This window comes from Erithacus rubecula (assembly GCF_903797595.1).
Source record: "Erithacus rubecula genome assembly, chromosome: 9".
In the NCBI taxonomy this organism is placed as follows: Eukaryota; Metazoa; Chordata; class Aves; order Passeriformes; family Muscicapidae; genus Erithacus; species Erithacus rubecula.
Window position 1 is genome coordinate 2,255,435 of NC_136660.1, and position 13,232 is coordinate 2,268,666.

Sequence of the window (13,232 nt, forward strand, 5' to 3'; positions counted from 1 at the left end):
CTTGGAAGCTGATGCAGTGTCTCTCATTCTGATGTGATTATTATTTGGAGCTTTGGTATATTTTGACCATGAAAATAAAAAATGAGTCTTAAAAGGGTGGGATGATTTAGGTTGAGAGGGCCCTCTGGAAATCACCTCCTCCAGCCCCCCTTTTTAAAGCAGAGCCAGCTTCAAACATATCATGCTTTGTTCTTGCTCCTTCTAAAATTAGTTTGAGGAGGAGTATGTTAATGTGGCAGGGCTGTTTCGAGCTGCTGCTTTCATTTCTGGTTTGCTTTTCAGCTGAGTTTTTTCACTACATTATCATTCCAAATAATGTTTTAAACTTGGGAGGACTTTCTTTTCTGGAACTGTGTTTAAAAAAAAAATCCATATATCATTTCACCACAGGGAGAATAAATACCAGTAATTTTCTAGCAGTTGTGAGTTCTTTACTACATCAACTCTAAATGTAAACTTAAAATTTTCTTATTTGGCCTTTTTTCCTTAACATTGATTTGTTTGGCTAGGAGGTGCTTTTCTTAAATTCTTTTATCCTGGGTTGCTTTTGGCAGGTAGTGAATTGCAGGTAGCTCAGAATAAGAAATGAGGATATTTGTTCAGAAGTTGGCAATTGTTGGGGTATTTTTGATAGGCAAGGTGTATAATCCTTTTCAGATCTGCACATTCCCACCTATTACATGCAATCTCTTGAGTTGTTGCTCTGATTTGGCTACAGCTACACATGTGATTAATATCCATTTAATGCTTTTGTAGAGATTTCATTTGTTTTATAAACATTTCCCTAACTTGCATATTCAGATATTTATCCAAACATAATTGCTATGGGCTTTCCTGCAGAGAGGCTTGAAGGAGTGTACCGGAACAACATTGATGATGTAGTAAGGTAAGCCTTTATTTTTCTTTTCCTTAACTTATAAAACTTTAAATTATCTTTCCTCCACTCATATATGTCCTGCTGAGGAAGTGCTGTGTGTTCTGACTTGTACAAATGCTGAGAGTTTTTTTTTACATCTTGTAGATGTTATCCTAATAGCTTTCCTGAAAAATATTGGAAACAACAGAAAACAGCCAGGCTGCTGTTCTGGGCTGATCTCAAATGCATATAATCTGCTTTTTTAGTGGGAAAAACTGACTGCAGTAAGTTGTGTTGGGGTAAAAAAAGGTTATTTACTTATAGAAAAACATCAATCCATGCCCCTCTTCAGTGTCAAGAGATGGTATTTCAGGATAAGTTTGCCCTTATCCTTTTTTCAATTGATAAATGAAATGCACTATAAGTAAATTTTGATTTCTAGTAGTAAATATGGGTGACTTTAAATAAAGGCTTTTACATTTGGTTGTGTTGAATAATTACGGACAAGGAGAAAGATAACCTAAAATCTGTTACTGCTGGTAAAAAAACCCCTCTAGGTTGTAATTTTTAATTTTAAATGAAGTCATTACTCTGAACTGCTGTCTGCAATTGAAGAAGAGGTGGGGATTGTTGTAATTAATTTAGTTAAATTGAGAGGGTGAGAGGTTGCATTAAAAACTGAACACTTGGTAGAAGATGCCAAAAGTTGGTGGTTTTAGGATTAGAAGTTGTAATTTTTTTTTTGTGAAGCCATGATGCTTTGGAGATCATTTGAAATCCTGAGCTCGGTAGCTCCATGAGAGACTTCACCTTTGGGGCAGGGGATCACAAAGGAAGGTTTTGGGATCAGGAAGGAAGGTTTTCAGGGAAGGCAGTGGGTGTGTGATTGGATGGGTGGAGCACCCAGTGGACACAGGACTGCCTGGGTGGCTGCAGGGAAAGCACTGTGGGCAGCAGCAGCTGGTGGTCCCTAGGGAGACCAGTGACAAGCAGGGTCTCAGAGGGGCTGGTACTGCTCAGCAGCTCTGTGGGTGACACTGATGGTGGCAAAGTCAAGTGCAAGGTCTGCCCCTGGGTCAGGGCAATCCCCAGGATCAATCCAGGGGATGAGCAGCTGGAGCAGCCCTGGAGAAGGACCTGGGGGTGCTGTGGGTGAGAGCTGGGACCCAGAACCCCCCTGTGCCCTGGGCTGAGCCCCCAGTGTGGGCAGCAGGGCAGGGGGGGATTCTGCCCCTCTGCCCTGTTCAGGTGAGACCCCACCTGGAATTCTGGTGCCTCCAGCATTAGAAGGATGTGGAACTCTTGGAGCAAGTCCAGAGGAAGCAACTGAGTTGCTGATGGGGCTGGAGCCATGGCACTGGATGGGCTTTAAGGTCTTTTCCCACTCAAACTTTTCTGGGGATGCTACATGATGCTACAGCTGTTGGCTGGCAGAAGTAGGGCTGCTGGAATTTCTGTGGGGATTGCAGCCAGGTTGGTACAGAAGTGAGCTGAGCTCCTCAGTTCCCACCCTGGGAGGACTTGTCAGCCTCACCTGGCAGTCAGTGGTCTGGAGGCAGTGGCTCCTGCACAGCTGCACTCAGCTGGGCTCCAGGGGGTTGGTTTTGCATGTTCCCCTGTCATGACGAAAATCACCATCCACAAATAGCACTGAAAGTGTCAGGGCCTGGAGCTGACCTGGCTGGGGGAAGTGCAGTGCCTGCATTCTCTGCTGCCTTGGTGAGAAGTCATTGCTTCTCCAGAGCTGGGCAGGTCAGAGGGGGTCAGTGCAGCAGGCAGGAGACACTCATGGAGAGAGTGTGTGTGTGTGTGTGTCTGCTGGAGCTGTAAGCAGAGGGGGAAGTTGTGTTCTCTAACTCACACAAGAAATCATTGCTTGGGAGGCTGGGGCTGCCCCTGGATTGCTGGAAGTGCCCCATGTTGGATGGGGCTTGGAGCACCTGGGATAGTGGAAGGTGTCCCTGCCCATGGCAGAGGTGGAACTGGACAGGCTTTAAGGTACTTCCCACCCCACTAACTTCACCTTTCCAGCCAACTTCTTTTCCCAGCAGTCAGAGGCACCTTTTCATGAAGCTGATGGGATATCCAGTCCCTGATGAACTCCACCTTTGACAGTTGTGGGATAGGGGCAAAGGCTGGACTTTGGATAAATCACAGAATAGGTTGGAAGGTATCTCAAGATCATCTCCTTCCACCCCTGCTATGGGCAGGGACACCTTCCACTATCCCAGGTTTTTCCAAGTCCTGTCCAGCCTGACCTTGGACATTTCCAAGGGGCAGCCACAGTTTCTCTGGGCACCCTGTGCCATGGCATCCCCACCCTCACAGCCAAGAATTTCTTCCTAATATCTGATCTGACATGGGAATAATGTAAATAAATATTTGTCGGCAGGAGTCTTTGAAGGCCCTCCTCCATTCACAGCATTGATTTCAGCAGCTTCTGGATGAAGGAAAACACATTTTAGTGGTTGACTAGGTAGCTATGTGTAAACTAGATTTTAGTAGGGGAATGCCTATATAATTATTAAGCTTTCCATAAACACTGATCAAAAGGAGCAGTGATCACCTAAAAGCATCATCAACCAAATTAAGATAAGCAGAGAATGTAGATTAAGGGGCTGCAGGGGGCTGGATGCTCAACTATTATATTTGTTGCCTTGTATTTTTAAATAAGAATAAAATGTGATCATGCAGCATTCTGCATGTTTCAGTTCTCATCTGCTCTGGTCATCTTTTTATTGGGGAGTTTTTTTCCAAGTGCTTTTTGTGCAGAAATCCAAGGTGCTCAAGCTCCTGAGCAATTGGTATTGAGCCAGGATCCAGCAGTGGGTTTTTTCTGAGTAGCTGGTGCCCTGACAAATTCCAGGCTAATGCTGGATAAGAAGTACAGCCTGCACTGCTGGCTGTCTCCTGTGACTGACACTTGGAGAGGTTTTGGATGGAATTTTGTCCTTAAAAAAAACCATCTTTGCCTGGAAGCTTATATTCCACTTTGTGGATATTCCTGGAAAAGCAGAGGCAGCTCTCCTTGTTCTCCAGTGTGTGTTAACAAACAGGAACATGTCCTGAAACAAATCCCCATGTCCACCATCTTCCTGAGGCTCTCCAAGGCTGCCAACAGGGGCACCAGTGGGAGTCACGGAATTTTTTCCCTCATGCACTTGGAGTTTCACACTGCACTGCACAGGGAGCACTCACATCTGTTCCCATTTTAGTGCAGGCCTCTAACCACAGGGCTGTTCTAGGTTCTTTTGGAATATTATGACTGATAACCAGAGCTTGTTTTTGCTTGAGCTTTCCAGGATTTTAGCAGCTAGTGTTTCTTTTCAATTTGAACAGCATGTTCTGTCATGGCTAATTAAATTCCTTCTGGCTGATGTGCAGATACACACTGTTGATGATGTTAAGTGTAAACATTTGCATGTTATTTTTTTTCTTGCACATTGCCAGGTGACACATCATATATAATCGCAGCAATCCTGATGAATCATGCTTGCAGTTTGGCTTGCTGAGGCTTGTATGGGAAGTTTGTGTTCCAAAGTGAGCATGGAAATGAAATGGGTGTGAAAAAGTGTAGTGGTCCTCCTTCCAAAACCCAGAATATCACTGGGGACAGACTTCAGTGGCAAATAATAAAAAACCTGGGATTGAAGTGAATAATTCTGGTTGGAACTAGAACACAAGAGTTACTTTAACTGCTTTCCTTCCTTGTGGCAAAATATTTCACATAGGTGATTAAATAGGAAGTGTTAACAGATAGCTGGTGCAGTCATTGCTTTCTGTTTGAAAATAACCAAGCCTTCCTCAGCTTCTTTACAGGGATCTGCAGGTGTTTTAGGAATCAGGAAATCAGTCCATGTACAGTAACTATTTCAGTTTCAGGTCAGATCTTGGTTCCCTTAGTTGTATTAGTTGTGTTATCCATCCTGTTGGATTGTTTGGATGAGGTTTCCAACATGCTGCCTCTTTGATTTTTGGGGCACTGCAGAGCTGCGACTGGGAATGCAGACCTGCACATGCTGGTTGGTGCTTTAAGGATGCTGCAAATTAAGGTCACTATTATTCAATGTATATTAATGCATACTTTTTTCTCTCTTGTAGGTTTTTGGATTCAAAGCATAAAAACCATTACAAGATATACAATCTGTAAGTATGCTCTTAAAGATGCATTCTCCAAAATAATGACTTCTAAAAATAACTGAGGAGTGCAAGTGGCTTGTTGCTGTCCTGAAGCAGAGCTGGAGATGTTTTGCACATTTCTTAAAACAATTAAGGCTGATTGAGAGCACTGGTACTTCATTTAGTGGAGCTGAGCGAGGTTAAATGAAATGCTGGTGTGTATTCGAGTTACTTGAACGCTTTTAAATGACTTGGCATCCAGCCCATCTGGAGCTTGGGCCATGTGATTAAAAAGTGAAAAGTAATTCACAGCAGGCTTTCTGTTCATGCATTAATGTCCAGTTGCCAAATGAATATTTTCCTATTCTTTTTCTCTAATTTTTAAAAAAATCATACCGCGTTGGTACCCAGGCTCTGTTTGCTTCCTCCCTCTTCTTATCTGTCCCTGTTTATTACCTTGAAAAAGCTGTTGGAGCAATTGGTGGTTTCTGAGTTCTCTAAGTGTAATGTTTTCATGTGAAAATTTAGTTCTGCAGAAAGCTGTAACTGTTACAAGAGTTTTCTGGTTTATTTGTTAGCTTAGGCTGATTTCATTGTATAAATGATTTGGTGATGTCAGAGTCGTGGTTTTCCTAGCCCTCATGTTTTTTCCCTAAAAATCTATGTTGAAGATTGATTCTCTGAACTGCTGCAGTTTTATTACTTTTTTTAATGAATATGTTTTTAAATATCTACAATTAATAGAAGAATTAGTACTGAAATCCAGGCAATACATGAAATTGTAATCTGTCAGTCATTAAAACAAATATTTAAAAATAAGGATTTAAATCTGCCTCTAGATTAGCTGGAGGATTGTGCATCAATATCAGCAGTTCCCTGATATTGGAGAGAAGTGACAGTAGAAGCTGAGGAACCTTCCAGTAGTCATTGAAGTTGTTTTGGAGCAGAAAAAGATACATAAAAAGAAGAGACACTGGTCACCTTTCATAGAGTTCAGTAGCAAAATTATATTTTCCACCTTAGGAGCTTTCCAGAAGGTTGTTTTAATAGATGGATACAATTTCTGGATGGAAAGGCCATTGCTTCCCAGAAGAGCTGATGGCTCCTTGGCATGCAGGTGCAGGTAGAGGAGGTAAATCTTGGCTCTCTTCATTTGGAATCTTCTGCAGCTCAGCTCTGGAGATCTGGAACATTTAAAATCAAACCACCTTGGTTCATCAGCCCTCCCCAAAGCCTCCTGGCAGCCCCTGCTTGTTTTGAGGAGCAAAGCAGAGCAAGGGCAGCTAAACTCCATCTCCTGCTGCTGCCTGGGGCCAGTGCAGCTGTCACCTGTTGGCAAGGGTGGCTTTGGTGTTCCTGACAGGCTCTGGGCTTGCTGAGCCCCTTGTGCCAGTGTGGTCCAGAGGTGCCAGGTAACAACCTGGAGGCTGCTGGAGTAAATTTGTCAGAAAGGAGGATTTTGGGAAGATTGATGAACATCTTTGCAAGTACCACCTCCCTGAGGAGCTCCTTGCTAATTGTCCACTTTGCTGTCTGCCAGCTGCTTCATTTTAGTGTAAAAGCACAGCTCAGTCCCTCAACCCTGCACAGGAGCAGCTTTCAAGTTTGTAAGTGAGAAGAGCAGTGGTGAGACAAATGCATTTTACATTTTTGTTGCTGCTCTGTGTGTGTTCAGCTGTGGAAAAAACTTGCCCAGTGTGCCAAAGGTTTTTGTCTTCACGTTCTTTATATAAAAATTGATTTTCTTGTTAACTGCAAAACAATCACAGATGAATGTTCCTAGAATTACTTGATTCATCCTCAGATGAAAAATTTTGGGGGATAAAACTGTCTGGAGAGGTCTTAATGCTTGTGCAGGCAAAATTTATACAATAAAGTGCAATCAGGTGAATTGTGGCAGTGTTTGGTCAGGAGATGGGAAGGAATTGCATCCATCAGGTATTCCAGAGAACTCCATTTCTTCAGATTAAGCTGATCTTTTGTAAATAATGATCTATTGTCTGTGTTTCAAAGGAGGAGGTGGGAGTTCAGGGGAGTTAAGTGATTATAGTCAGAATTATTTCAAAATCTGTCATGGGATTTGAGTTCCCTTAAGGTAGCTGTTCCATGAAGTTGATAATAATATATGTATTGAGCAGTTTTATCTGAAAGGATTTAGAGATTTTTTTGAAACAATGCCAGTTATGCCCCATCCTCACAGCTTGGTTTTTAACTTCTCAGCAGTTTGAGCAGTTTAATTTTCCTCCTTGTGTTGCTTCTCTCCAGTTTGCCTTTAACCCTTTGCTATCTCTCCAGTATTCTCCTTAATTTAAATCTGTTCTTCCACTTGGATCTGTTAACTTCCCATGCTGACTGATTGTCACCTGCCCTGTTGTAATCACCTCCATCTTCTCCAGTGGGTTTCCTTGCACTGTCCTGCAGGCAGGTGGTTAAAGGAAGGAGTGCTGATGAAAATGGGGATTTTCTGTGCTTTCTGTGTCCCTGGGGCTGGGCTCTGGCAGAGGAAGCCCCTAGTTCTGTCAGCAGAGGGACCGTGACTGATCAGGAGGGTGCCTGGCTGGCAGCACTTTGCTTCTGGGTTGCTTTAAACTCACTTTAATCCTAAAGAGGATGCTAAGAGCAGCCAGCCTCCTCCTTAACCCCAAAAATGCAAAAAAAAATTTCAGATTTCATCTGGAGATCTGATGCTGTTTGAGTTACAATAGTGTTTAAAAGCCTCACCCCAAATGCACTTGAAGCATTAAGCCCCACTGATGTCCCCAGAGTGTGTGTTGGTGGGATTCCTGCTGCAAATACACACAAATTTAGTGCAGCTGAGCCAGAAGCTCTACACTGGTGGTGTTCAGCTCCCAGAAGAGGGCAGAGAGAGGGACATCACCATGTGCAGTGCTCCTTGGTATCAACAAAACTCTTTTTTTTTTTTTTTTTTTTAATCTCTCATGGTATCCTACTTGATGATACTCTCTCAAAATTCCAAATTTGATGGTTTTTCTGCCCATTTGTAGATATTTTAAAGTGTTTTCTTCTTTTTCTCCCTGTTTGAGCTGGGTGTTTCTTTAGGAGGCAGGAAACTTTCCTGGGTTGTGTTAACTGCTTTGCTTCCTAGCAGCTTGCAGAGTTCCTGTGCTGCTGGCTGCTCCATCTCTCTTGGATGTACATTCTGCATCCAGCTTCCTTCTCAAAGGCTCAAGTGCAGATAATATTTTTGTGAATCCCTTCTGGCCAGCTTAACCTGGTCACTTCTGACCCAGAGAAAGTGTCAGCAAAGTGATTGGAGCTGTGAAAGCTGCCAGGCTTTTCCCTAGCAGAGGGTGGAGCTGAGAAGGCTCTGGAATTCAGGGCAAGGGAAGCACTGAGAGCATGTGCAGCCCCAGCAGAGCTGCCTGTGTCCCTGCCTGTGGCTGTGTCATGGGCAGAGCTCAGGGCAGCACTGGGAGGCTCCAGTTACAGTCACACAAGGAGCAGCCCAAAAGTCTGAAAGTGTCAGCTAAGCTCCACATGGCTCCAAAGGCTGCAGTCATAACATACCTGGTAAGCAGAGATGAGTTCATAGCAGTCCTGAAACTGGTGAGGGATTTGGAATCCTGTGAAGAGTACAGGCTGTAATCAGAACCAAAGATCTAGGTGTGATTTGTCTACTGAGATGAGTCCAGTGGTTGTTTCAACCTGGTGTCCTTTTTCATAGAATCCCAGAATGGTTTGGCTTGGAAGGACCTTAAACATCATCTTGTTCCAACCCCCTGCTGAGGGCAGGGATGCCATTCACTAGATCAAGTTGCTCAGGTTCCCATCCAAGCTGGTCTTGGCAGGATTTGAGGCAGGATTCTTCTCAATTTTCCTTTCTGAACTGCACTTCCACTCACATCATCTTCCCTGCAGGGAGCAGCTCCAAGGGAAATTCTGGAGGGTATCCACTCTTGCCTTGCTTCCCCTTTCCCCAAGATCTCATTTGGTTCCTTGGTGTGCTGGTTTGGCTGGTTTAGAGCCCAGCTGAGGGGTGGCTTCTGTCTCATCACTGGTGTTTATCCCTGGGCAAGGCAAATCCAGTGTGGTTTGCTGTCCTGTCTGCCTGGAGAGGGTCTCTGGGTGGGGAGAGACTGATGCAGCTCCAGAGCCTTCAGAAATGTTCTGTTTCACAGGTCTGAGGGGTTTCCCAGGCCTTCAGGGCTCTCTTAAATTCAGGAATCAGTGCCAAGTGGCAGAGCAGTGTCACAATCTGATACAGTGATTTCTGGGGTAGTGTTCAGTGGTGCTTGTGGTGCTCCTGCAATGTCCTTGTGATCCCCATTGCTGTGAGCACCCACACTGCTGCTGAGGCTTCCTGACCTGTGCCCTGAGTTCAGCATCCCCTGGATGAAGGTCACAGCTGCCTGCTCTCCATGTGTTTGGCAGCAGGAAGCTGCTCCAGTGCTGGAGCTGCTCATGCCCAGGGTGAGAAGGTAATAATACTTGCATCAATTGAGTCACACTGACTAAGACATAGCCATGGACTACAATTACCAGAGGGTAAATATTTACCTTTCAGTAAAATAATTCACATTTTAGTGAGCAGTCTGCTGCAGAACAGTTTTTTGTGTGTAACCTCTAGTTTTAAATGATAAAGGTGATGGGCATGCATGATTTTCCTGGGTGTGACAGATGCTGAGAGTGCCTCAGAGACTTGTCTTGAACTCTTGTCTATTTTTCTTTTTCAGATGTGCTGAAAGACATTATGACACCGCCAAATTTAACTGCAGAGGTAAGTTTTTACTGCCTGATGTGTGTTTTCTTTAAACCTCAGTGAATGAAGGCCTAAAGGAGGAGCTGATGAATAGTCATGTAGGAGATTTGGGCACAAGGAATGATGTCAGATTGCTTTGAGTCATTGGAAAAACTTGCTATATATTCTTGGTGCTTTCAAAGAAGTGTGTTCCTGACAGCTAAAGATCAAGATCTAATAAAAAGTCTACAGTTGCAAAAAAAAAAAAAAAAAAAAAAATCTGCAGAGTGGGTTACACAGAAGTTTCAGTTCAGTGAAGTACAAACTCCTTGTGCAATTTACATGTGAGGCTCAGAGGAGTCTGGTTTTTATGAAGGATGAAAATGGAGAACACTTAAGCCACTATTACTGTGTGTATAAAGCTGCTTTTGGAAAATCTGGCAGAACCTTCAGATGTTAAAAAAAAGTTAATTCCCATGTGATAGTCTCTTAGAGATGAGTTGGGTCTTAGACATTCTGCAGAGCTGCCAAAAGCAGTGGGGAATCTTTCAGGAGTGCTTTTTGACCAGGTCCTTGTGAGTGGAGACTGATGTAGCTGTTGTGCCAGTATTACCTCCCCAGGTAGTAAATAAATAAATGCAGATTTACCTTTGTTCTTTGAGCAGAGGAGCATTTGTTGCTCAGAAATTGTAGTTCCTAATCTTCAGATGAGGGTAGGTGAGGAGTCCTTGTGCCTACGGAATCGTAGGAGATTAACAGATTTTTGGGCTTATTCTGCATCATAGCAATGGCTCAACTTCTATTTTTCATTATTATTATTTTAAACCATCCATCTAGTTAGGAAGAGGGTTTAGAACGTGACCAAAAATGTAACTGGCTGCTTTAATGTCTGAATATAGAAGGACTGAAATTGTTGAAGTTGTCAGTGTTTCTGATTTGCTCTTACACTGTTGAATGACAGTGCCCTGAAACTTCACTCCATACTCACCAGTAAGATAAAAGTATTTTTGGATCTACTTGAGCAGTGCTTTGAGTAAGAAGAGAAGAGGACATGTTCTAATATGGCCAGAACATATGTTTGCTTGAATTTCTGCTTTTTGCTATGGGGGTGCTCTGTGCTGTCAATCCCAGCCTCAAATGCTGTTTGTGACAGCACCTTTCACAGCTCCTCTGCACAAGACATGCTGTGTTTTTTCATTTTCATCCCCGAATTAGTTAACCTCAGATAACCAAATTGGTGACTCAGGACTTCCCTTAGCAGAGGAACAAAAGTTCTACTTGAAAATCTCCTGAAGTGAACTGACTGCAAAGGGAACTTCTCATTTGTACTGAGCCTGGAACACCAGAATAGTTCATTATTCACCCAGGATGATCTTGCATGACATTAAACTCCAAACACTGAAAGCTCTTCATCTTTGGGAGGTAGCTTTGTGTCCATGGTTTTTCCAGTTTCTGAAATCCTTCTGTGCTGGGATTGTCTTCTGCTTTGCTACAGTCTCCTCTATTTTTTTTGTTTGGTTGGTTTTTTGGGGTTTTTTGTTTTTTTTTTTTTTAAAAAAAACCTTGTGTGCTATGGGATTCTTCTTGCAATGTGTAGTGACTGGGAGAGAGCAAGCAGGATTATTCTCCAAGCTGTGTGTTCCACTGTAGGGAATCAAAATCCATGGAGGAACTGCACCTTCTCAAGGCCCTGCTCAAGACTATACAGATTAATGTTTCCTTCCTCTTAATCTCTTTACAACATCCCAGGGCACCCATTTCATCTTCTCACTCCAGCTTTGAAGAAAATACCATAAGGTTTGCCTTTGATTCCAAATCATGGAGAGCATTTTCAGCATCCTGTGACTGGGAGTTTTCAGGCTGTTCTTTCAGGACTTCTTTACTCCCCCTTTCATGGAAACCTTGCTGGCTGTAGTTGTGATAGACTCAAAGCTGTACAGACAGATTTGCATCATTTTTGCAGCTGCTTTTCTTAGTGATTTCTAAACAAATTCCATATTTAAGTTCACATGAAACTTTGGGGATCATTTGGGGAGCCTTTGGATCTTCCATGTGGAAGAGTTTGTGTGTTCATGTTTGTGAACATGTGTTGCCTCTTTAGCAGAGATTATTCACTTCATTGGGGGGGCAGTCTGTACTGTGAGTGAAACAACTTGTTGATCCTTCCAAAAGGCTGTGGACTTGTCTTGCAGTCCTTCAGCAGTTCCATAACTTCATTCCTCACTTGTGCTCTTGGAGTCCTTGGGGATTCATCAAAAGGAGCCTTGCATGTGTGACTACAGAGTGGTGCTTACAAAACCAGTACGGATACTTGCCAAAAAAATGAAATGTATTCATTTTTAGCCCAGAAAAGGAAATGGTGTTTCTAGCTGAGAATTTTGAAGTGAAGCAGAATTGTGTTTATAAGATCCCAGGGCTGTTGGTGTGGAATTGGGGTGCACTTCATCGGGTGCTGTTCTGCTGAAACCAGAACATTGTGTGTAGTTCTGCTTGGCAGGGTGACACTGTCCCTCCTCTGATCTGAGGTGGGAGAAGTTTGGGTGCTTCTCTCTGCTTAGTGCTAATTTTTTGCTCTCTTGAGTTTTCTTGCATTTCCTGCATTGCTTGAAATTCTTTCCATCCCTAGATGGAAAAGTGTGTGTGAAAGAAAGGACGTTAGAAAGGACAGCCTTGCTCAGTGCTTTGACTAAACTCCATAAGTATTGCCAGTGCCTTACCTGAGATTCTCTCCCAAGTACCATTTTTGAAATATGGAACTGGCAGGTTTTTGTTTTACAAGGCCTTTGAGAAGATTCTGAGACTTTGTTCCCAGTGTAGACCCAACTGTGTTCAGTAATTTTTCAGCAAAGTTCCTGTTGTCTGCTCAGTGACTGAGGTCTGGCCCTGTTCTCTCTCAGCAGGTAGTTTAATTATTGCTGGAGTAATGGCTTTTCACAAGGTTATTCTGTGTGCCAGCACGCTCTTAAATTCTAGAAAATTCATGTTACAGAGCCTGTGCAGCTCACTTCAATAGAGGTGTGAAATACTTGCTCTGTGGAGCCTGTTTCCAGATTAATGGAGAAATGTCTGCAGTGCTTATGATACCCTGAATAATAGTGAAATTAAAAATACATATCAATATGTAAGATAGGGGGGCTTACTGACTAACTTAATTTTTACATGCTTGTCACCGTGGTGACCTGTGCTTGCTTTGCCTTTTGAGGTTCTGATGAACTCCTCCTTCTCCCTGCAGTTGCACAGTACCCTTTTGAAGACCATAACCCACCACAGCTGGAGCTCATCAAACCTTTTTGTGAAGATCTTGACCAGTGGCTAAGTGAAGATGACAATCATGTGGCAGCAATCCACTGTAAAGCTGGAAAGGGACGAACTGGTGTAATGATTTGTGCATATTTGTTGCATCGAGGCAAGTTTTTAAGGGCCCAAGAAGCCCTAGATTTCTATGGGGAAGTAAGGACCAGAGACAAGAAGGTGAGCTGTTGCTGTTCTTCTGTCCCTCAACCTTTAACTTGCTCCTTTTTTTCCTTGAGATCCATTTGATGCTCACACCCTTTAAGT

General features: G+C 43.2%; 1 protein-coding gene across 1 annotated transcript in view; it reads left to right on the plus strand.

Moving 5' to 3' along the window:
* Positions 1-13,232, plus strand: part of PTEN (phosphatase and tensin homolog) — a 45,821-nt gene that overhangs the window by 15,053 nt on the left and 17,536 nt on the right. Inside the window, exons 2-5 of the mRNA XM_079312549.1 lie at positions 802-886; positions 4,958-5,002; positions 9,670-9,713; positions 12,907-13,145. Of these exons, the coding sequence (XP_079168675.1) occupies positions 802-886; positions 4,958-5,002; positions 9,670-9,713; positions 12,907-13,145 (413 nt within the window). The remainder of the gene's footprint in view (positions 1-801; positions 887-4,957; positions 5,003-9,669; positions 9,714-12,906; positions 13,146-13,232) is intronic.